This window comes from Dermacentor albipictus, chromosome 5 (assembly GCF_038994185.2).
Source record: "Dermacentor albipictus isolate Rhodes 1998 colony chromosome 5, USDA_Dalb.pri_finalv2, whole genome shotgun sequence".
Lineage (NCBI taxonomy): Eukaryota > Metazoa > Arthropoda > Arachnida > Ixodida > Ixodidae > Dermacentor > Dermacentor albipictus.
This window is the reverse complement of record NC_091825.1, coordinates 2,721,767-2,745,048: the sequence shown is the minus strand read 5'-3', so window position 1 is coordinate 2,745,048 and position 23,282 is coordinate 2,721,767. Positions and strand designations below refer to the sequence as shown.

The 23,282-nt window shown below is 44.9% G+C and overlaps 1 protein-coding gene across 13 annotated transcripts in view; it reads left to right on the top strand.

The window, feature by feature from the left end:
• Positions 1–23,282, top strand: part of qtc (quick-to-court) — a 245,883-nt gene that overhangs the window by 18,856 nt on the left and 203,745 nt on the right. For 12 of the 13 annotated variants that reach the window (XR_011514354.1, XR_011514353.1, XR_011514352.1 and 9 more), the window contains one exon: positions 14,889–15,121. Coding sequence is in view for 10 of the 13 variants with exons in the window: in XM_070538194.1 (XP_070394295.1) it covers positions 14,889–15,121 (233 nt within the window). In the remaining 3 variants the exon portion in view is untranslated. The remainder of the gene's footprint in view (positions 1–14,888; positions 15,122–23,282) is intronic. The other variant, XM_070538195.1, reaches the window with a different exon arrangement.

The following is a 23,282-nucleotide window of genomic DNA, read 5'->3' as shown; positions in this document are numbered from 1 at the left end:
AAGGAAGAGAAAAGAAAAGCAGAAGTTTTGACAAGTATTTTCATTGAGCTTTTTTAAAGCCATATAGCATTGCTATTTCTGACACACCGACACGATTACTGCAAATGGAAAACATTGTGTGGGCAAGGAAGGAGTGGATGCTTTGTTGTTTAATCTGAACGTGCATTCAGTGCACGAACCCGATTTTATTTCTAATCATGTTTTGAAACACTATTCAAGACAGAATGCCTTGTTTAGCAATATTATTCAACAAGTCACTAGATATTCAAAAGCTGCCCGAAGATAGGATGACAGCCAACGTGACTCCAATATTTAAAGAGGGTGATTGTACACATTGTTATGATTGGGCCCATCGCTCGTGATCCGTTGTCAAGATTGGAGTCCGGCATGAATTGGAAGGTAGCTGGCCCATGCCGTCGTCCAACTTATCCACGCTGAGGACGTTGATGAAGGGAAGGACTGCTTCGCATCGAGAACGAAGAATATGGGTTTATTTACAGTATTTATATCAGTCTAACATGACTGTTTGAGAAAGTGCATCAGTCTACCATGACTGCTTGAGAGAGAGTGTCCTGAGCAGCCGCACAACAGCGGTTTTTAAACACTCGATCCTCTCCCGATACAAGGTGACGTGAACGTTCGTTTAGTCATTTTAAACATGCCGCCTCTCTCTGGGACGGCTTACACACACACACACGCATACACACAGGTGCGATGGTCCGGAGCCGACGTGAGAGGGGCTTCGTAGAACTCGGAGCCGTTCCGGGTAGTGCGTTATCTTGCATCTTGGTCGGTGCGTGGGAGGAAGCCTGCGTCGGCGCTCCCGCGTCAACTTCCCCACCCGTAGCAGATCAGGTCGGCATTGTGCTGTTGCGCACAAAGCCTGCTTCGTCGAACTCCTTCAGTCACAAGGGCGAAGAGGCTAGAGTGCAACGGTGACGGTTTCAGCACAAAGCCTGCTTCGTCGAACGCATCTTAGCTGAAGCGACGGAGAGTGGAGGATGCGCGTATTGTTCATGACACAAAAGTCAACTTAGTCACGCCGTGGCTAGAGGTTGGCGGCGATGCTCCCGGGATGTTGCCTCCACAGTCGCAACTGGTTGGCAAAACTTGCACTGCAGCTGGCCGTTTTTAACAACATGTAGGCAATTACAGGCTGGTATCTTTAACTCCATTTTGCTGTTAGACGCTTGAACATGTCCTGTACTCTAATCTGATGAAGCATTTTCAAGCAAATAACTTTTTTGCCTCGGGTTAGCATGGGTTCTGCTCTGGGTTTTCGTGCATAACACAACTAACCAAATTCATGCATGACATTGCACTCGGCCTGCACCATGATGAACAAATAGATGCACCCTTCCTTGATCTGCGAAAAGCATTTGGTGTCGTCCCGCACGATCTGCTTTGCCTAAAATATTATCATTCCTAGGCATTCCTGAACATATTCTCGGCTGGATAAAGGATTATTTGCACCTGTGCAAACAGCAAGTTGTTCTTAATTTGGTGACATCAGCTCCAATGCATGTGCTATCGGGAGTGCTTCAAGGTTGTGTGCTTGGGCCACTATAACGCGACAGCATTAAGGAGCTCGTGTCGCAGAAAAGCCAGTGTCGTCGGCGTCGGCGGCGTTGGCCGTGAGCGATAAATCCCAGCAGGCACTTCATCAATAAAAAACAACTTGCAAGATGGGCTGGGTGGGAATCGAACCAGGGTCTCCGGAGTGTGAGACGGAGATGCTACCACTCAGCCATGAGTTCGATGCTTCAAAGCGGTACAAAAGCACTTCAAGTGAATGCGGTGTTGCCTTAGAAACGAGCTGTTTCTAAGGCTCAGGCGTGCGTCGCTTGCTCAGGCGCACAATTCGTTGCCGCACCGAACGCTGCGTTGCTCGACGCTCACCGCGTCCGATGCGGGGCGCGTAGTCGCTGCGCCGTAACCCATTGTCTTACACCCCTTGGCGGGTCGACGGGAACGCTGTCGCGTTCCACTCTTGAAGGCGAAGCTTAAGCGTCCTCCAATTTTGTTTCTTGTTTATATTAATGATTTAGTAGTAGGCCTTAAAGGGCCCCTGAAACGGTTCGGACAAATTTTGTAGACGCGTAGGGTACAGCTTAAGTAGAACATTCACACCACAATTTAAGTGAAGCGTTACGTATTAATGGAGCTACAAGCGATTAGAAGTTACCCTCCTCCCCAGCCATGCTTTTCCTCCTCAACTCGTTCGCCGAGCGAGCGGGGCTAAGCTCCGCCTTCACTGGTCCTGCGTCATGATGCGACGTCACATTGTCCACTTCCGGTTGTTTTGGAGCCCGCCCGCGCGAAACCTCTCCGCTAGCCGCTTGGCTGTCGACCCCAAGCGAGAGCTATCGAAGCGGCATGCGTTGCGAGCATTCTGTTGTAGCGCTGAACGTGTCTGGTATTCCGTTAACCACAGGCAAGCTGATCATTTCGGCAAATGACTGGAGGCATAAACTCAAGCTGATGAAGGAACTTTGACATAGACGTACGTGAGCGGCCTGATTGGTCTGCACGGTCCAGACACTTGTTGGCGCAGCGCTTAACCACCCAAACAAAGCGCTAATATTGCTCTAACCAAGTGTAAAACATTTTAAACATTTATAAAAACAACGTGTTGAGGATTACAGTCCTGTGAAAAATACGCACCAGCAGCAAAGAAGAATACGCTTCGTTGCTGCTACTGTGTATGGTTGAGCTCTATGCCACCAGGTGGCTGCAGCGTGCAGACCATTCACATTTGCCCTTCTGCTCATCTCATGGCTCATCCCGTTACGGCACAGTCAAGCGACCAGGCCCTGTCCCCTTGCGCTTAGTTTGCCCTAATACGGGACTCGCGAAACGCTTTTCCGTTAGTAAGGTTCCGGTGTAAAGTGACGGCCACAAACGCGCAAATCCTGGCGCCGATCGGATAGCGGCAGTCCGATGCGCAGCAGCCAGTTCGCTCATATGCTGCCTTGCAGAGGGACACGATGTCGCAGCTTGACATATTGCCAGTCGCTATGTTTGCAGTCCACAAGGCAACAAAGTTGAATCATAGTGCTCGCGAAAAGACTGAGACCAACTCTGACCGCGGAGCTCTCGTCAAAATGGAGTACGTTGTAACACAAGCAGATGACACTTGCTGTGTGCTGGAAGTGCTTAAGTGTACTGAAAAATTGTTCTTGTGCCTTCTCTTTATGCTACTTTCTTTTTATAAAAGCAAATTAACTAACATTCCAACTATTATGAAGATCATTTGTTTACCATAAAGTTGGAAAAATTATCGATCACGCGCCCTGGTCAGCCAATCGGATAGCTCGCCCCACTGACGTCATATGGGTGATTTCGGTCATATGGGTAGGGGCGGCTTAAAATTCCGCCGAGCAGTGCACTGCGATCGACAGCGATGTGCATTTTTAAAACCTTATAATAAATTGCACGCTTTACGCAGAGCACTTAGATGTGTCAATTAATGATCAGAAGGACCTACTCTGACGACTCAGTACGTTTGTAAAAAATCGTCAAAAGTGTTTCAGGGTCCCTTTAACTCTTTTGTTACTGCGAGAAAATGGCCGTTTTTCATAGGTCTCGGAAGAAATTTTTTTGACAGTACAATTAATGCTCCAGAACATGTTGCAGCATGCCAAATTGCACATAATGGAATGCTCTTTCCAAAAACATAAGTTACAAAGCAAACAATTTATTTGGGAACACAAAAAATTTGGAAAAGTGCCATTTTTGTGGCGAGTTCATAAAAACAAGAAAGAAAAGGCACAATATCTACATACACATTATTAACAAAGAAAATTTAGAATATACATTTTGGAGATGAATGACTCAAGAGCACTGTCTAAAAAAATTAATTCTCTGTAGCGCGCCGTTCTTCAGCTACATAAAAAAAACTAAAGACCATCAACAGCTTCATCACTCATACCATGCGGTGAAGCAGTTCCGTGTTTTCGTGAGGCACAGGTGTACTCCGCAGTTTTCACAGAAAACGTTCGTCTTTTGTTCGATTTTTCGTGCCTGATAGCACATCCTGCAGTTTCGCCTTTTTGGCATCTTTTGCCGATGGTGCGGCACTTCTTTTGGGACAGGATCTACTCTGGCAACCTCTTCATCATCAAGCTCGAGCAGCTGTTGGGTGAGCTCCATCCGAAAGGAAAGTTGGTCGAAGTGGGCGCTCCTCTGAAATTCCGGTGTTGAGAGGTGTTGCTGGCGGAGCTCTTGAAAAATAATGAAGCTATTCACAACAGCGATGTCAATACATGAAAGAAGAGTGTTTTCCACCACCTCACGCACTTCATCAAAACGTTATAAGATGCAATCAGCTGATCTGACTTATCAACACCAAACATCCTGGAATTATAGTCGTCAATCAGTACCGGCTTCTCGATTGGGATCATAGTCCACACGCCACCTCTTCTCTCTTTTCTTGTGGCTGTAACATGCCTGTTGGCAGTGTGCGCTGTTGACATCATGTGCACAACCTTCCTGTCTCTCCATTGCAAATAGAGGATGTTGTTCCGTCGGAGCCACCGAACATCACCTCTCTGCCTCTTTCTCCCATGACACGTCCTTCAGTTCAGATGGGAAGCACTGACGATCTTTACATCTCAGGCCACAAGCGAGGGTTTTGCAATTTAGCAGGTGAGCAAAGAGAGACGCAGATGTGTAAAAGTTGTCCATGTAGATAACGTATCCTTGATTGAGGTAGTTATCGCACAGTTGCGTCACCACATCAAATGCTAGTCCACTTGCACTAACTGTTTCCCGTTTGCCTGCGTACACATAAAATTGAACAGAATAGCCAGTCTGCGAATTGGCAAGCACCCACAATTTATAACCCCACTTTACAATTTTGTCCCGCATGTATTGCCAAATACCCGATCTTCCTTTCGATTTGACCATTCTTTCATCCACGGAGAGGTTCCGCGCAGGTTGAAAAAGTTCTGCTGATGTAGTATTCACGTGTTGCAGAAGCCACAATACACGGTGCAGCTTGCTGTGCGCAGCTACAGTAGTCGCCTCCGGATCACTGACACTTAGGAAGCGCAGAAGTGCAGAAAACCGTCTCCTTGGCATAACGTTCCGCGAAAGAAGCCCTGAAAAAAGCTTACTGGTATTCCAGTAAAGGTGGATGTGTGGCACATTCACAATGCCCATATAAATGAGCAGTCCAGTGAACTTCACTAGTTCGTCGGGAGTCACTTTCTTCCATGACCCATCTCTTTCAGCATAGCTTGGAAGCTCCAAAATATGCATCCAAGCATATTTGTTCGTGTTCTTGCAGATAGTATTTATCACTTCTGCGGTGAAGAACAGGAGGAAAAAATCGCGCGCCATTGTAAAACGTCTTGCGCTGCTCCTAAGTGCTGGGCCGAGATGTACTCCGGGCGGCCTTGTTGATGTGAACTGAAGTTTCTTCACAGCCGGTGGCAGCACATCCTGGCCTAGCGATGTACCGACCCTGCAGATAACAAGAATAGCTCTAAGCTTATGCACAAAGGTCGGCAGATAAGCGCGCGCGACGCCGGTGACTGCTCAAGGACGTAAAGGTAACTCACCAGTGAGCAGCTGCGGATGTCCCGGGCTGACTTGAAACATCGTCGCCGTCAGAGCTTGAAGCAGAAGTACTGTCATCTTTGGACTCGAAGCTCGAATCCTCGTCACTAAAATCAGGTGCGGGTGTAGAATACTTTCGAGCAGAACGCTTTCCGCGCGGCGCAGTCGCGTCGGACGACGACGCCATGGCAGAGACCGGAGCGACTGGTGTTGCAGCAATATAGTAACACCACATGCGGCCCTCTGGCAGATTTAACAAGAGAAGCGAAACCAAAACTGCTGTAATCTGGCTGTGAAGGCCAGGTATACATGTTGGACATGCGGCAGACCTTCAGGAATGTGTTTTCATGGAATAAAACCACCCGGACTCCAAGTCAAAGCTCGCTAGTGAATAGCTGGCGTCATTTTCGGGTAATTACCCCCACTCAACACCGTCAGATAACAAAGCCGACAATATGATTCAATATTTGACTTACTGGGAGTCTTTTGATCACAAAAATTTGATGCTAATGCTGCATTACCACGAGTGGCAGTTTTTTTTTCTCAAGCGCGGCCGCCACGCCCCCTTTTGCAACAACACATGCACATTAGTTCTCAAAAAGGCGCATCAAAAATCAGAGCGTCGCCAGAGCGGGAAAATTTAAACTGGTTCTACAAGTGTACTGCCTAGACTAAGCACTGGATGGCGCTAGTTGCACGAGAGACGATTCCAACATGTCGAAATCGGCTGTTTAAAGCATCGATCACCAATGATCGATTTCAATAGGCGTGGTAACGAAAGAGTTAAATCAATCATTAGACTGTATGCCAACGACTGTGTCATGTGTCGTAAAGTGAAATGCCATGCCGATATGTCTGTCTAACAGGACGACCTTGAAAAAGTGTCTGTATGGTGCAACCGGTGGCAGATGACTGAAAACCGGTAAATGCTACCACGTGCAGTTTACAAAGAAAAAGAAAAAATTCCCCAGTTCCTATTGCGTAAATGATATTTCACTCAATACCACTGAGCATGTTAAATACCACGGAGTTCCGTTTTCCGAAATGCTTGACTGGAATAATCATGTTAACTCAATTAGTGCGAAAGCTTACCGTCTTCTTTACTTTTTCAGATGAAATTTTAAGCATTCTCCTTCATCATTGAAGGCAACCTTGTACTTAACAAACGGCAGGCCTACTCTAGAATATGCATGCATTACCTGGGATCCTCACAGACATAACAGAACGCGTCCAGAAGCAAGCAGCATGCTTCATAACAGGAAATTATAATTTTACTATTAGAGGATCCGGAATACAGGAAGAGCTGGGTTGGAAAACTCTCTCTTCATGCAGGAAAATTACAAGATTGAAATTCCTTTGCAGTATATACAAAAGTAAAACTGTTATCGACAAAACAATGTTCATTAAGGAGCCGCATTACGTTTCATCTAGGAGAGACCACGCTAACAAAATTAGAGCTTATCAGTGCCATACCAATGTGTTTAAGTATTCATTTTTTCCTAACATGATTAGCGATTGGAATGAGCTCCCTAATGAAGTGATGGCAGCGTCTAGTATTGAAAATGCTATTGAGAGCCATATTCTTTGAATGTTTCGTTATTCATCTCTGCACATACGCTAGTTTTATTTTCTTTAGTTACTCTGTTACATACTTTGTTTGATAATTTGTTAGTTTGTCTTCCGCTTTTGCGAATTTCAGGGCTTAAAGAATGTATTTACTGATTTATTTTTTGATGTTGCTGAATATTTTTCCATTGTTACCTCCTGTATTTTAACCCCTACGATAATGCCGTGCAGACATTGAGGTGTACCAAATAAATAAATAAATACACAATGGGCTAACAAAAATAATTTCCGTTTCTCCACACAGAAAACAGTTACTATTTTGTTCTCTCAGAAACGAGGGCTACACAGCGATCCAGTCCTAAAATTGAATGACGTCATACTGCTGGTGAAACAAGACCATAAGTTTTTAGGAGTAACCTTTGACACCAAACTAAACTTCCTAGCTCCCATAAAAGCGCTAATGAATAAAGCAAATAAAGCGCTAAATAACCTTAAAGTTTTGTCTCATAAGCATTGGGGTTCTGACCGAACGTGTCTTTTACGTATCTACCGGTCTCTTGTGCGCAGCATTCTAGGCTATGACTGCATGGTTTAGGGCCCAGCCAGACAGTCTTACATCCGATGACTTGATCCAGTACAAAACTTAGGACTGCGGCTGGCAAGTGGTGCCTACCGAGCATCACCTGTCCAAAGTTTATACGTTGAGTGTGGTGAACTTCCATTACAGCAGGGTGGAGCGTTAATGACTTTTACCTATGTGCTCAAAGTTCAGTCCCCATCACAATGCATATGCTACAACATTGTCACACAGTGCAACTCACGCTTACACTACACAAATAAACCAAACATGATTAAGCTGCTTGTCCTGCGATATGAGCAATATTGTCGGGAGTATGACATCCCTTGTGAAACCTTCCAGATTGCCAAAAAACCACGACGATTGCCCCCGTGGTACGATTTCACACAGTTATGTGACTTGTGGGGATGCGCGACTCTCGCGCGTCCCCTGATATGTTGTTTTCGCGCATAGCTCACGTGTCGTGTAATCCGGGTTCACTACGTGGCTTTACTGCGGCAGTCGTATGCTTGCAGGGTAGGATGAGAGATGGCGCGAGTGTTGCTATGCTAATGCCACCTAACGGCGGGGTTACTTGGGCGCAAAAAATAGAAAGCTCTTCCTCTTTGGCTCGGGGGCAGCAAACGGTGCGGACGTTCTGCGCGTGCGCCGATCCATGCTTCTGCAAGACCGTCTCGTGAGGCCCACCCCGGAGTAGACGAACACGATCGTTCGAATGTCCCACTGTTCGCATGACCGTACGCACGAATGGCCGGGCGCTGGTTTCCAGCATGGGGCGAACATATTCGCTCGTTATCTGGTCACGGTGAATCAGACTTCCGCGATTTGTTGCTCGCCCATCGGCATGTTTTGTGGATAACAACTCGGCTAGCAGGCATTAGTCTATGAAAGGTGTAATAAATGCCCTTATGATTGTTTGCACTACTGTGTTGTCATTCCTTTGTCCCAAGAGCACGGATGAGAACCCCACAGACTGGACATCAACACATTTAAAGAAAAAAGACACTCCACACAAACACGTTATACAAGAATTCCGTGCTCTTCAGGACAAATATCAAGATCACATGGAATTCTACACTGATGGCTCCAAAACAAAAAAAAAACACGTGGGTGTAGGGGCCGTAACAGTAAATTGGGAAACAAGTGTTCGCTGATAACAAAATAAAATGAGAACTTGTCTTAGTATGCACAAATGTACGCAGCATAAAGGAGAATTGGGATCAATTATGCGCATATTTACTCACGAGACTCTTTAACATCATTGTAACTGTGATCACCGAGATTAATCTGAGTGCAAGCGAACAAGGTAGATACAGGCTCAGGGGTTGCTCACAGATTGCTTTGTACTGAGAAAATCGAAAAGGAGGAGGAGTTCTTGTATTTGTGAAAGATAACTGGGTTTTTAATAGGCTCGAAGTAGCTTTTGATTATGCAGAAGTTATTTTTGTCACCCTAAGTAAAGTAGATGGGACCTGCACTGTATGTGCGATATACAGGCCTCCCAACATGAACACAGATTTGTTCCTAGAGGAGCTGAAACTCTCTGTTGAAGAAGTATATGAATGAGCAGCAGCTTATACTGGTAGGGGATCTGAATATTGACATAATGCAAGTGTCTAGGAAAGCGGTGACAGATCATCTTAATATCATTTTAATGTACTTGCAGAATATGTACTGGTCAATGTAATTAATGAACACACCAGAGAGGAATATTTGGGTTCAAGAGTAACGAAAACCTGCATTGATAATATTGTCATTTGGCTCGGACAGCAGCGCTATGCAAGCGGTGTAATTAAAGTCAAACTAGCAGATCATTACTTTACATCACTTGTAGTCATGGCTGATAATCACGCAGAGGATTGCAAAGTAAGAATAAAAAAACGAATTATAGACAACGCAAAAGTTTACATGCAAATAAAGGACACAGATTGGATTTCACTTTTACATTTAGACCAAGGCACTTTATGACAAATTTGTTGAAACTTTCAGGGTGATAGACGTAAAATCTTCTAAAATCATAACAATTAAGTAAAGAAATCCTAATACGAAAGGGTTACAAGTCATAATATTGAGTTGTGCTTTTAAAAAGACAAAGCATGGTAATGGTGTAAATAAGAACCAGGCAACGAAAAACACAGAGCGGAATTTCAAACTTTTTGAAATGCGGTGACAGCCAAGTTACGCCTGGAAAAAAGAAAATATTTGAAGCACCGATTTTCGGAATGCAAGAAGGATGTGAAAAAGGCTTGGACTATGGCAAATGAATTAGCGGGCAGATCCAAATGAGCTAGCATCGATGATACCGCAAAAAGAAATTTCCCAAATTAAAACGTACAGATGCTGTGCAATAAATTTAATGAAACCTTTATTGTCGCAGCAGAGAAGCTGAAAAAAAAAAGGGAGAGTGACCAACATTTAGAATACGAGCTGAAACGCACATGCTCGCAGTCAGCTTATCTTCCAGCGATGACCGAAGTTGACCTTTGGACGATAATTCAAGGCATGGTAAAGTTCAAACCACTAGGGTTTGATAAAATCCGCCCTCGAGATTTGTACTTCAACTTTCACAGACCCAAACAAGTACTTTTAAAGATTCTAAACGGAATTTTCGAAACGGGCATATGACCCAAAAAACTGGAAATTTCAATCGTAAGGCCTGTACAAAAACGGAAAGAGAAGTGATTGCGCAAATTACAGCCCGATAGCGATATTGTCCACAATAGCGCATATAATGGAAAAATATATGATTTATGTAATGTAATCATTCTGCGAAAAGTATTCCCTGAACAACATGGCACAGTTTGGTTTCACAAAGAATAAAAACAATTACTCTGCTGGAAGAATTCTCTGACTGTATCAGTACATCAATAGAAAATGATAATGTAGTCTTAGCCCTATTTTTAGACCTAACAAAAGCTTTTGACACGGTAGTACGTAAGATATTACTCAACAAGCTAAAGAATCTAGCATTCAACTTCTATAACTTTTTCCTAAATAATTTTACTGATCGACTACAATGCGTTAAATTAGATGATAGCTACAGCAATCTCAAATTAATAAAGTCTGGTGTGCCCCCAAGGAAGCATGCTAGGGCCAGTACTCTTTAATATATATGTCTCAGATGTCGGCCTCCTACCACTGAAATCAAAACTTTTTCAGTACGCTGATGTCACTGTGATAGCACTACAAATGAGTGACTATAACTTGGAATGTAAAATCTTCTAAAGAGATATCAGTAATCGCATGGCAGAATCCTCGTTGGCGGTATGTGTTCTCCGTGCACGTGCAAGGTAGCACTGCAGAAGTCGTGGGGTGCTTTTTTCATTGTGGGGTGCTGCTCTCGTTGCGACGATAGCATTTATGAGGCTGACGTATTGCCACTGTTGGGCCTGAATCGCCCATGCTGTTGCTCTTCCTGTTGTCCTCATGCCTGTTACTAGTTGACACTTCGGCAACAACAGAGGCAACAATGGCGAAAAGTTCAACCTCGTAGCCGACATCTCTTTGCGGTCACAGCAGTGCTGCCGAGCAACTTCTTCGCATTCCAAGTGCAACACACCGTAGTCAACAGTAGATCCCTGTAGCGTGCCAGTGCCGACTTCGTGTCACATTCGATAGCACGAACGATGTCTCATTTTTCTTCTATGCTAAGCACCCGGTGTCTTTTTTATCCGAGGTTCAGCAGGACGCAATTTCTTGGTTGCATGACGCCATAACACTCTCTGGCACGGCGCCGAAATGATGTTGAAGAGCCAATTGGAGAGCCAGTTGGCTCTTCTGGACCAAGCCCAGCGAGCCGCTCCTGCCAGTGGGGCCCTGGAATAGGGGCTCCAACCACCGTGCCTTATTTTATTTACATTGAATAAAGTTTTACTCTCTCTCTGGCTTTACGCACAAGTGCACGAGGTGCTTGGAGGCCGTTGTTCCGATCTCTGAGGCTCGTTGTTCTGCCAGGCCGCCCGATGGAGACGGCGCACCACCGTGTTTACACGACGAAAAGTGGAAACACTATGTGTTAACCGATACGTACACAATAAGCTGGTACGGTTTATGTGGATACAAAACACATTATGTTCAATGGCCGCTGAATCAGGGATTTAAAAGTTTTAAAACGAAACTACTGTTTAAGCGGGTATGGTTTAACGAGGTTTTACTGTATTTGTCAACCATTACAATTTGAGCATGTGGTTAAGTATTTAGGAATTTTATTTGATCAGCACCTTACCTGGCATAACCATGTCATACACGTTTGTGGAAAGCTAAGAGCTGTCGCGGCCATGATGTATAGTCTGCGCTGGAAAACGCCTATTGACCTAAGAGTTAATATATATAAGGCAATCGGCAATTACATTTGGTATAACGTTATATGGTACATGTTCTGACTATAAAAGCAAGCTATTGATCGCGTAGTCAAAAAAATTGTCAATAGCATAACTTATGGAACCAGACTAGAACATTCAAACAGAAAAGAAAAGTATAATATTCTAGGAATACTTCTAGTAAACGAGCTTTTTATTATGTGGTTGTAATTTGCTGTTATTCAAGTTCTTTTAAAGTATTGGTAAAAAAAGATGTTGTGTTATGAAAAACAGAAAGGTATTTGAAGCCAAGGGTTTTAACGAAATATGGAAACAAGGAATTATTATGTCCCTAATATTTTTAATGAATTTGATGCAACACTGTATGATATAAATTCAAAAGGTAAAATGATAAAACATATGAGGAAGTAGTATTCAACTGTTTATTGTAATATGTGATTTTTATTGGGATTCTTATGTGACTGGAAAACATAGTATTTATTCTTTGTGTGTTAGAATATTCTACTTTGAAGTTTATAATTTTAAATGGTAATTGTATGTGTCATATCTCTGTTGAAAGCTGTACCACCTGCTGCTTGGTCTTGTAACAAGCACGATGTGCTTAGATTGACCAGCAAAACACGATCTGTCAAAAAATGTATTTGAAATAAACTGATTTGATTTGTCTACCAAAACATGCCTCTTTTTTCACTGCTGAAGTTTATGCTGTATGGGTTGCAGTTAAAAAGATTATCACTGGCAAATACAAAAACACACTCATATACACTGATTCCTCAAGTACACTGAAGGCTCTACATCTGAAATCTGAGTGTGAACCCCTGCTAAGGGATATACTAAACATGGTCGCGCTTAAAAAATACAGGAGATCAATTCGTTTCTGCTGGATACCAAGTCATGTTGGGATACCGGGTAATGAAGCAGCTGATGTGCGTCAATGGCAGCATGCAAAGACATAATAAACACAACACTTCCATATAGAGATAGTATCCATGTCATTAGGAAGGCCTTAACGTCAAAGTGGGAACACAAATGGGACCATTGTACAGACAACAAGCTACATCTCACTAAACCCGTACTTGGTGAGTAGAAGTTGTGTAACCTTCAGGAGTGGTTCTTTCAAGTAGTTCTATGCTGACCGCGCATTGGGCACACACACATCACACACAGTTATTTACTTGCAAAAGAAGACGTACCAACATGCGAAAAATGCCAAGAACCACTAACAATCATGCATATATTACTCTCATATTGAAGTACAAAGACGAAACCTTTTGCACAACCTATATCAAATGCACATACCTTTACATCCTGGTTGAATTTTAGGAGATGATTCGATAGTCCCTGTACCTGACGTATGTAAATTCCTTGACGACACTGGCTTTTTACACAAAATATAGATTAACACAGCCTTTCTCCTCTTAAATAGTATGTATTACAAAACACCTCATGTTTGGTGCAGTATAGCCTTAGCCACTTTTGCACTACTAAACCACGTTTAACTAACTAACTAAATATTTGTAAGGACTCGCAGGACTCCATAAAGGCTTGTGCCTGGCTGGACTCGCCGAATGGCACTGTACACTTTGTACACCAGGCAATACGAATCGCTGAATAGGCTGGTCTAGCTGTCTGCCTTGCATGCATACCAGATCATGGTAGGGTCACTGGCAACTGAATGGCCGACTCTCTGTCAAAGGAGCTTATTTCCTGCCCTTCAGAGACCCGTCCACAAGTCCTTGACCCCAATGACGTTCTGATGGAGGTGAAGCTGGCACGCAACACCACACTGGGATTGACACCATGCACCCACACGGGGATTGTGTTGCTAAAAGCCCAGTGAACTTTCTTTGTTTACTGTTCATTCTCTACGTACACAGTTGAAGCTACAGCAAAAGGCTCAACAGCCTTATGGAGGCTTTTGCTTCCAATACAGTTTGACACACAGGCCTAACCCTAATAGGCTAGGCAAGCAGCACTTCTTATGCGACACAAAAGACAAAAGTTAATTTTGTTAATCGTGATAGGTGAGCCGGTGCTGAGGATTCCTGTGTTCTCAGAGAAGTGACAACAGAAGATCATTTTTGTGAACTGTGGATGAAGGAATATGAAAGGGCCATTTTCGCAGCACATAGCCAGCTTTTGGCAACATGGACATTGCATGGCCATCAACCACTGGACTGGGCTGGCACGTGCGAGCAGTTTGCGGTGTTAGACGACCACAACTTGCAGTTTCTGTGACATAACCAGCCTCCCAATTTGAGACTGAAATCATGCTGCATGTAGCATAGTTTTGGAACTGGTTGCTAGAAGCGATTACATAATTAAGGATTTATTACATACGCTGAAGCGGTTGAGGTTTTGTACTGTAGATGAATTCAAGAGTTGACAGTCATGTACTAAAAGAAAACGTGATACAGTATTTTTATGTCTGAAGCTGTATTCCAAGTACGTAAGGTTTGTAGATGCTAGTCTGATCATGAAACTGAGGTGGAAGCCAGCAGTGGATAAACTTGTAGCAGTTCTCTAGTGGCCAAGCTTTGGCCATAGCTGTCATAGTTACTAATGACCAGTATGAGGATTGAAATGTAATGAGAGCACCGTTTAGAACATGGCTTGCATGTTTAGGAGCGTACTGTGTTTGACTAGTTAGTGCATAGCGGTGCAAGGACGTGGTGTAAATTAGACACACACACACAAAAATAAAGAGGACAGAAAGAGCGCCACTTGGGGCTTTATCAGTCTTTTTTCTTGTGTGCCTTTAACTTGCGCCACATCCATGAATAGAATGCTCACAGGTGTTGTCGCGTTGAGTTGTCATGGCGATTCCGTGAGCATGCAAGTACACTGGATGCATGCGTGTGCAGCAGCTACCTCCGTGGAGACAGCTGTGTCGTGTCACCGGCGTGGCAGCTGCCGCTCAGTGCTGCACTGCCAGCGTCCCGTGGAGACCGACAATTACCTTACACCCACGCAGCGGAAGGATCGTGAACTGCGACAGCTACGTGCTGCCTTGGCTCGAGCCACTACGGAAGCTCGTCTGCGTGATGAACGTCTGCGCGAGCTCACAGCACAGCTTCAGTCCCTGCAGACTTCGCAGGCAAGTGTGCTTCTTTTGTTCTCATGTCGCTATTTGTTTGGAGACTGCTAACGACAAAAAAAAGGAAAACATGCAGGGAGGGCTCTTTTCTCTCTCTGCTCTAGGCAGTGCTGCCAACTCTTTTTTACTCTTTAATTGGGAAAAAGGGGGAACATGGCTGAAATGTAGGGACCGTATAAAATTACCCGCCAGGGTTCCTTACTATGATTATTAATTGCCAAATTAGTGTTCCACTTGGTGCTGCCGTCTTTCTATTTAGCCATGTAGATATTTTTGAGAGCCATATGAGGAAATAAACTGGCAGTATTCCAAAGGAACTTCCTTTACTAAACCAATTTCTACAATTAATTTTTAAGGCTGCATAGATAAAGACAGTAAAATTCAATTCTGCAGCAGCAGACAAATAAAGTGCACGTGCTTCTTGAAGAAATGCAAAGAAAGGAGCACAACATGGGAATTCTGTAACCCACTGTGGTGGCTTAGTGGCTATGGTGTTGCGCTGCTAAGCATGAGGTCGCAGGATCAAATCCTCGCTGTAGCGGGGTGAAATGCAAAACCACCCATGTCCCATGCATTGGGGGCACGTTCCCCTGGTGGTCAATATTAATCTGGAGTCCCCCGCTGCTCCGTGCCCCATAATCAAATCATAGTTTTGGCATGCATAACACTAGAATTCAATTAGAAAATTCTGTAAAGCACACAAATTTCTGATGGCAAATATTTGTCTGTGTGTGCAGTATGTTGCATTATGCTTACCTTCTAGGCTGTTGCTTGAGGACTATGTAAAAAAAGTTTGTGGTGGCTGAAAGGTGAAGCAGTGATAGTGATAGCAAATTATTAGACCATTAATAATTACTTTGTTTAGCACAAAACAATGGACACAAGAAAGATGACAGGACAAGGCGCTGCTCTGAACTGACGTCATTTTATTGCGTCACTCCTTTATAGACAGCAGAATCTAGAGGAACATGCACAGTGAGCACCATGTGCAGGAACCACCAGCATCCGATCACAAGAGAGCACTCATGCGACAAAATAAGAAAAATCATATTCAGCACTGCACAATCTTAAAGAAGGAACACTAATGCACTGTGACCCCAATTACTGTATGAAGAAAGCTTCCGATAACTCTCGGGCAGTGGTATCATGGCTCTTTTTCAAAATCGTATTATCACGAAACATGGCTTTGCACTTGCATATTTTACAATGTTGAGCCAAATGGGAACCTATGCCTATTGGTACGGATCGCTCATGTTCTCTAAGGCGCTTGTTAACACAGCGGCCTGACTGCCCTGCATACACTTTGCCACATGACAATGGAATCTTATATTGGTCTCGAGCTCCACCACTGGAAAAGCTGGCGCCACCTTCGGCGTGACGTGCTATGAGGGATCACGTGGATATAGCGGCCGCACTGGCTGCTTCGGGAGCACCGAAGCAATCTGAAAACGAGAGTTTAAATTTCCTCGTACGCTGCGATCCTCATTTAGTGGCGAGATTTTCCCGCTTTGAGTGTCTCCTTTACAACACTTGAAAGCACTACAATAGGTAGTGGCTGCCGTTGAAGGTGCGCAACATGGTAGGCTATTCATCGGTGCCACAATGCCGGACGTACGCAACGGAGCCCGGTGTCAGCCTTATTCATACGTAGCTGGAGGACAAGGAGCTGCGTCATGCTTGGCTCGCGAAACATAAAACCAGCAAACAGTCATCAGCTACAACTAGGGTATGCAGCAAGCACAGACGCGAGGAAGATTTCTGCTACGGTGCCCGGTCTGCCATGTTCGGAAAACGCGTACTGAGATGCTTGGCTGAATCCGCTGCCCAACTAATGTCATGACGGTTTGGTCTATGAACTTGTCAATGCTATAGATACTGGCAAGTTCAGTGGAGTGGAAAGGGAGCGGTAAGAAGCACATTATAAAAAATCATGACATATGGTCATGTTTGTGTTATGAATGTACTGGATTACAAAAAAGAATCAGAGGGAAATTGCACGCTGAGAACACCGATAAACATACAGTGCGACGCAACTCGAGAAATAGTATTGAAATGTCCAAGAATTTAGAAAAAAAAAAAGATTGAATCGTCGCGACGGCACATCACAGTCTTCGCAGGCGTCGAAGTCTCTACAACGAAATTATTTTTGAACAGCTCTGAAGAGCCCACGCCACAATGGTTGCTTGTATACTGTCAAATGCTCATATTCTGTGGCCTAAAGCTCATGGCATGGTGCGAAAACATGCATGCAGTGCAAGCGAAACTGTGTGCGGACACGCATGCAGACGCGCAGTTGATCGCTGCGAATCTGTGCGATCGCTGCATTGAGGCTTCATTCCATTACGCTCCATTTAGTTATGCAAATACTATAAGAACATATTTCACATAGTTTGCTCTCAGCATTTACCTTCCTTTCACGCAAGAAGCTGGTTCGAGAGACTCCATCGCGGCAACCGCGCGTAGTGGCGTTCACTGTTCGTATTCGGTAAAGAGACAGCATCTGTAAATGATTCTGTGCTTTCAGTTTGCCCAAGATTATTATTTAGACAGTAAAAAACTTCTCTTGTTTCGAAAGTACTTGCAGAAATGTCCGGGAGATCTTGTGCGTGGTGTTTTCAGTGAGCGCTGACAGCAAAACCTATGAGGAGCGCGCCGCGTGATCCCTCACACTACGCTAGCGAGGTACTTCTGATAGATGCCGACTCTGTAACTCCTCTCCGCCAATACCACAATAAATAACAGCGCAATAAGTGCTGTTATTTATTGCAATAAACAATAAGCAATAAACAAGCGAGCATCTAGTGGTGACCCTTTCAGAGATTAGAAGCTGGATAGACATCAGTTTTCATCAAAGCGACAAACGGAAACGGCCTGCTAGACGAAACTAAAACTAGCCACCTTGTGAATGTGTGAACGGTAGCCGGCACGTTACTGTAAACAGGTCATGGAAATAAAACCAAAAGACTATGAAGTGAAAAAAAAAATTTGAAGAAAGGAAGAAAATTATTGTATCTAGACAGAGTGGCAGCACTTGCTGGGCAACAGAGAGTTGAAAAATTGGCATGTTTTTCAAACATACAGATGGCATTGTAAATATGTGGCATTGACCTTTTGGGATTTGTTTACGGTGCCTAATTTACATCTGTGACTCTGCAAGTGTTAAAAGGTTCCTTGCCATGCAACAAAACAAATTTTGATTATGCGCTAAAAGTTCATTTTCAAATCAGTGCGTCCGTAGCAATAGACAGTTTTAGTTTAGCGTCTGCAACTATAGCGTACGCTATACGCCATAATTTAGCGTACGCTAAGCAGCGCACGTTTTCTACAATTTTAGTTGGCCGGCGATATCCTCGGATCTCAGGGGCCATATGCCGTCGTTGCGGCTATTTCGTGCCTTTAGCGACAGGTGGCGCTGACATCTCGAATGGTTCTTTTGTTAGGCTTTGATTCGTTCGAAATGAGAAGCGATCTCGAAAACACCACGAGGTTATCCATAATACTCTGTCGTCGAAGCGGCCTGAGACTAAGCGAAAGCCGTTTACACAATCATTTGCTACGAACGAAGTGCATTTTACAAAAGCAACGCCGAATTCAATTCGAAGCGGGCAGCCGGGATCGCCGCCATGTTTCCCGCAAACTCCGCAAACCCCGCAACAGCGCTAACGCTAACTCGTTTGCGTTGCGTACGCCCGCTATACCCGCTATTTCGTTTAGCGTTCAGCGCATGCGCAGTGACGACCCGCTATTTTTTAGCGTATGCAATGGAATAGTGTACGCTAAACTAAAACTGTCTAATATAGAAATGTTTTAAATGTTGCAAACCCATGATTTCAGGAGGCGAGCTTCACCGCCAACATGCATACACTTTCTACTTGCCCCTGTCTAGCCTCTGCAAGCAAAATTCCTTCCTTGCATTCTCCCATACTTGAGCTGGAGGATTGCGCCACATATAGGTGACGAGTCCCACCTTCCTTTTTCTCTCTTGCATTTTGCTGCTTGGTGCTATTCTGGTGACAGTCCCCTGTGTGAGCTGCTGCATTTGTCTTGTTTTGTGCTGTGCACAATTTTGCATGCCGTGCATAAGAAAACCTGCGTTAATAGCTGGTGGTTTCTGCACTACATTGAAATCGTTCCCTCAGTGTGGGAACGTTCTGAGACAGCTTTGTTTCCTGCACACATGACTGCACAACATGGAAACAAGCAGGTGAAGTGGAAGTACGTTCCTCTTGGTACGATGTGGAGTATCACAAAGATTCCCAGACATTAAGGTTGTAGGTTTTATTAGTTCTCTAAACTTTAAATTGTCTAGTGAAGCAACACATCAAACAAATAACTGATGTTGATTTGTATAACTCTCGAAGTCATGCATCACGGTGAGTGACGTTTCAGCAGTGGGAATTACTATGTAGGCACACTTGTGCATCTGACCTGAACTCTACAGCTGGTAGCACGACTCCCTCAAGAAAAAGGGTGTGCGGAATTTGGTTTGAGATTTCAGCTGTTTTTGCGGGTGTGCAGCAGTGTAAAACTTTGCAGATACAGTCGTCAGCACTGCACTTGTCTGTTTGAAATAGCCAAACCTGGCGAGGGGCCCTTTAAGGAACAAGCATGCTAGCGGGCAAGCTTTTTGCAACAACATGCCTCGTGACGACTTGCAAGGCTAATGTTGAGATTTTGGGATGACCACACAAGCGCCTCATTGCCGCCCACTGCTCTTGGCTGGCTCAGTGCGGAGGGTGCTCTAGGCCTAACGCCTTTTTCTTCGAAGTCGTAGCATATGGCACTAAAAAAAACAAGTGCCAACAATCGCAAAATGCATAGTTTTGTGAACGCTTTATTAATTGTCGTATACATTTGCATCCGGACTGTGGAGCAACAGGCCGTGGGCTCGCCTGCATGTGGTGCAGCAGCAGCTGCATGCAGGCTGTAGAGCTTGCCTCATATCACAGCTGTCGTTCGTGCTACTGGCATTGATACTTGTCACTTTTCACAAAAGATAAAATTAAGACGTCTGTTTATTCACCCGGCGATTGTTCTGCATAAAAAATGATCTGTAGCAGCCGTGTAACTGATGTTGATGTCATCGGTGGCAGCAACATGTTGAGCCCTGGCAGCTGGTACCCATGTTACTAGATCTTTCTTTCAGTTGTCAACTCCCTCTGCGGTGGCTGCCAATGTGTGGCCCCTTCCGCTTTCCCTTTCCGCCCCTTTCGTTTCCACTTTCCAGATGACACGGCCACCTGCGCTAGGAAGCGCTGGCCGATTGTCGATTTGCCAAGCAAGTGGCATTCTTAAACTTGACATTACCGCAGATGCAGTGTGCGTCACTGGTTTATTTACAGCTTATTGGGACCTATTCCGAAGTTGGGGAGAGGCTACGACTGAGTGAACTTAATAGGGGAAAGCACCAGCAGCGAAGCTATGTGGAACTATTTTTCATGGACGGTGTTTGCATACACTAGGAACTGCAAAAAAAAAAAAAAAAAATTCCTCCCTAAATGAGGTAATCAAGCTTTTCTTGCAAGGCTCAAAAGCTTCACACATCATGGCTTCACAAAAGATGCGCTTTTTTGTTGGCAATTGTGACCATTTTGCAGGCTTCTGGTCGGCAGTTCACATTCCTTGCGTGAAAGTGCAACTGTGTGACAATAAAAAAAGTTCACTATTTGGCATGTGCAAGGATATGTGCTCATCACAACACAGCCGCATAAGATTGCACTTATCCAGCTCGCCAGCTCGTCCAGGGCCTTTCAAAACAGGATCTGCCACATCAAAGGAGAAAGACATAGTCATTCGCAACTCTTATGAACTGTAACATCTTGATGATAGGAGGCTCGCTTCTTTAAAGCTCTGATACATAGTCAGCTATGCCTGAAAATTGACGAGTGAAACAGCGGAGCTAATATCCTGCAGACACAACTGACACACACTGTGCTTGTTCGCTTTGCGTACAACATACCCAGATAAGTAGTACCGTATTTACTCGGTTCTAATGCACGCTCGATTGTAACGCGCACCCATTTTTCGTGGCCAAAAAATAAAAAAAATGAAAACCTAAATTGTAACATGCACCTGTTTTCCATGACAAAAAAAAACAAATGAGTGCACTACCGCGCACCTTGTGCTTTCATGTAGAAATACTATTTTCTCTCATTTGGAAAAATGGCTGTGGCTTAGGTAAGGTTAAGCCCAGGATGCGAAGCATACTAGCCTTTATTTTAGTTGTTGAACCACTGTTTAGCCTGGTGAACTGCTGTTGCTTGGCTATATTTGGTTCGGCTAGACGAAGAAACAACTCATGCATTACTTCTTCGCCTTCAAGAGTGGAACGCGACAGCGTTCCCGTCGACCCGCCAAGGGGTGTAAGACAATGGGCTACAGGGCAGCGACTACGCGCCCCGCATTGGACGCGGTGAGCGTCGAGCAAAGCAGCGTTCGGCGCGGCAACGAAATGTGCGCCTGAGCAAGAGACGCACGCCTTAGAAACAGCGCGTTTCTAAGGCAACACCGCATTCACTAGAGGCGCTTTTGTACCGCTTTGAAGCGTTGTACTCGTGGCTCAGTGGTAGCGTCTCCGTCCCACACTCCGGAGACCCTGGTTCGATTCCCACCCAGCCCGTCTTGCAAGAGTTGAGCCAAAGCCACTTCTCCTCTGTCGTGACGTCACGGTGTCACGTGATTTCATGGTCACCGCCGCGCCTGAGGAGCTGGGTTGAGCCCTCGTAATATGCTTCGCATAAAAAACAGATTTATTCCCAATACACTAAAGTCGCAATAATTAAAAACACAAATGGAAGCAGCGTACCTTGCCGGCAAGATTTTCACTGCGCCGGTATGAATCGCGTGGGGCAATAGTTATCGCTCGTCGTCGCTGTCAGACTACTACTTATTGCTATCAACAGACCAGAGCATTCCATCCTTGGTGCCGTCCATGACATTCGAAATCCCGCAGTTTTTAAAGACCTTGTTGACCATGGCAGACGGGATCATGCACCATACATCTTTCACCCATCCAGCAAAGACCTGCATTGAGGCACGCTTCATTTTATTGGCGGGCGTGAATTCGTGGCAGCCACTGACAAGCCATTCAATGTAGAGCGGCTGAATTCTATCTTTCACTGGCTTGTTCAAACAAACATTGAGCGGCTGGAGCTGCGATGTCATGCTGCCAGGTATCACGACAAGGCCGGTGTTGCATGCAGCCAGCTTGTCCTCGATGCGCTGGTCAAGGTGGCACCTGAAGGTATCGAGCACAAGCATCCCACGCAGACCCAAACTGCCACTGAGTCTCTTCCACCAAACGTTATTAATCCAGTCAGCAACCAAGTCTGTGGTCATCCAACCTTTTTCATTCGCGCGCACAACCACGCCACTCGTTAACACGATTCCTTTCGGGAGCTTCTTCCGTGTGAAGATAAGATACAGGGGCAGCTTGTCTTGTGCCCATTCGCAGTGCAACAAAGCATTGTGGTGACTAGTTTTTTCGTGGCCGGAAGACAAAACGCGCACTTCCTTCACCCCTTCTTTTCAACGGTTGTGATCGCAGGCGTGTCAATGTAGAGCGGCGTCTGATTGGAATTTTCAATCTGTCCGAAGTGGTAGCCGTTTCTACGGCACAACTTCAAAATGTACTGCAGAAAACTGTGCTTATTTCTATTCATATTCTTTGGGCAATTTTTGGCATATTCCTGTCCACGTTCGAAGAGAAAAGCCTTTTCTTTTCATAAAATTTGATAGCCAGCACCTGCCCGCTTTGAAGTCACTCCGCATTAGCCCTTTCTGTAGGGCTAACTGCATTGCCCGTACTTCGGGCAGATCGGTCGTCACAAGCCGCTGGGTCGCTCGCTGCTCTTGCACGTATTCCGCAAGCAGCTCTTCTATTTCGCTGATGCGGCCCTGCTTTGGTCCACTGAAACCCTTCCTTGTTGCTTTTCTGCAGAAAATATGCTCCTTCTGTTTGCGCCAGTCCCGCACGCAAGTTTCGGGAACTCCGAACGCCCGTGATGCGGCCCGATTTCCGTCCGTCTCCAAGCACATGGTAACTTTACTTTTCAATGCGGCATCATAGTGTACTCGACGTGTTTTCACAGTTGGCGCTTCTATGCTGATTGAATAAACACAGAAAACAGGAAGACAGGTGGTAGACTAGGTTACACCAGCG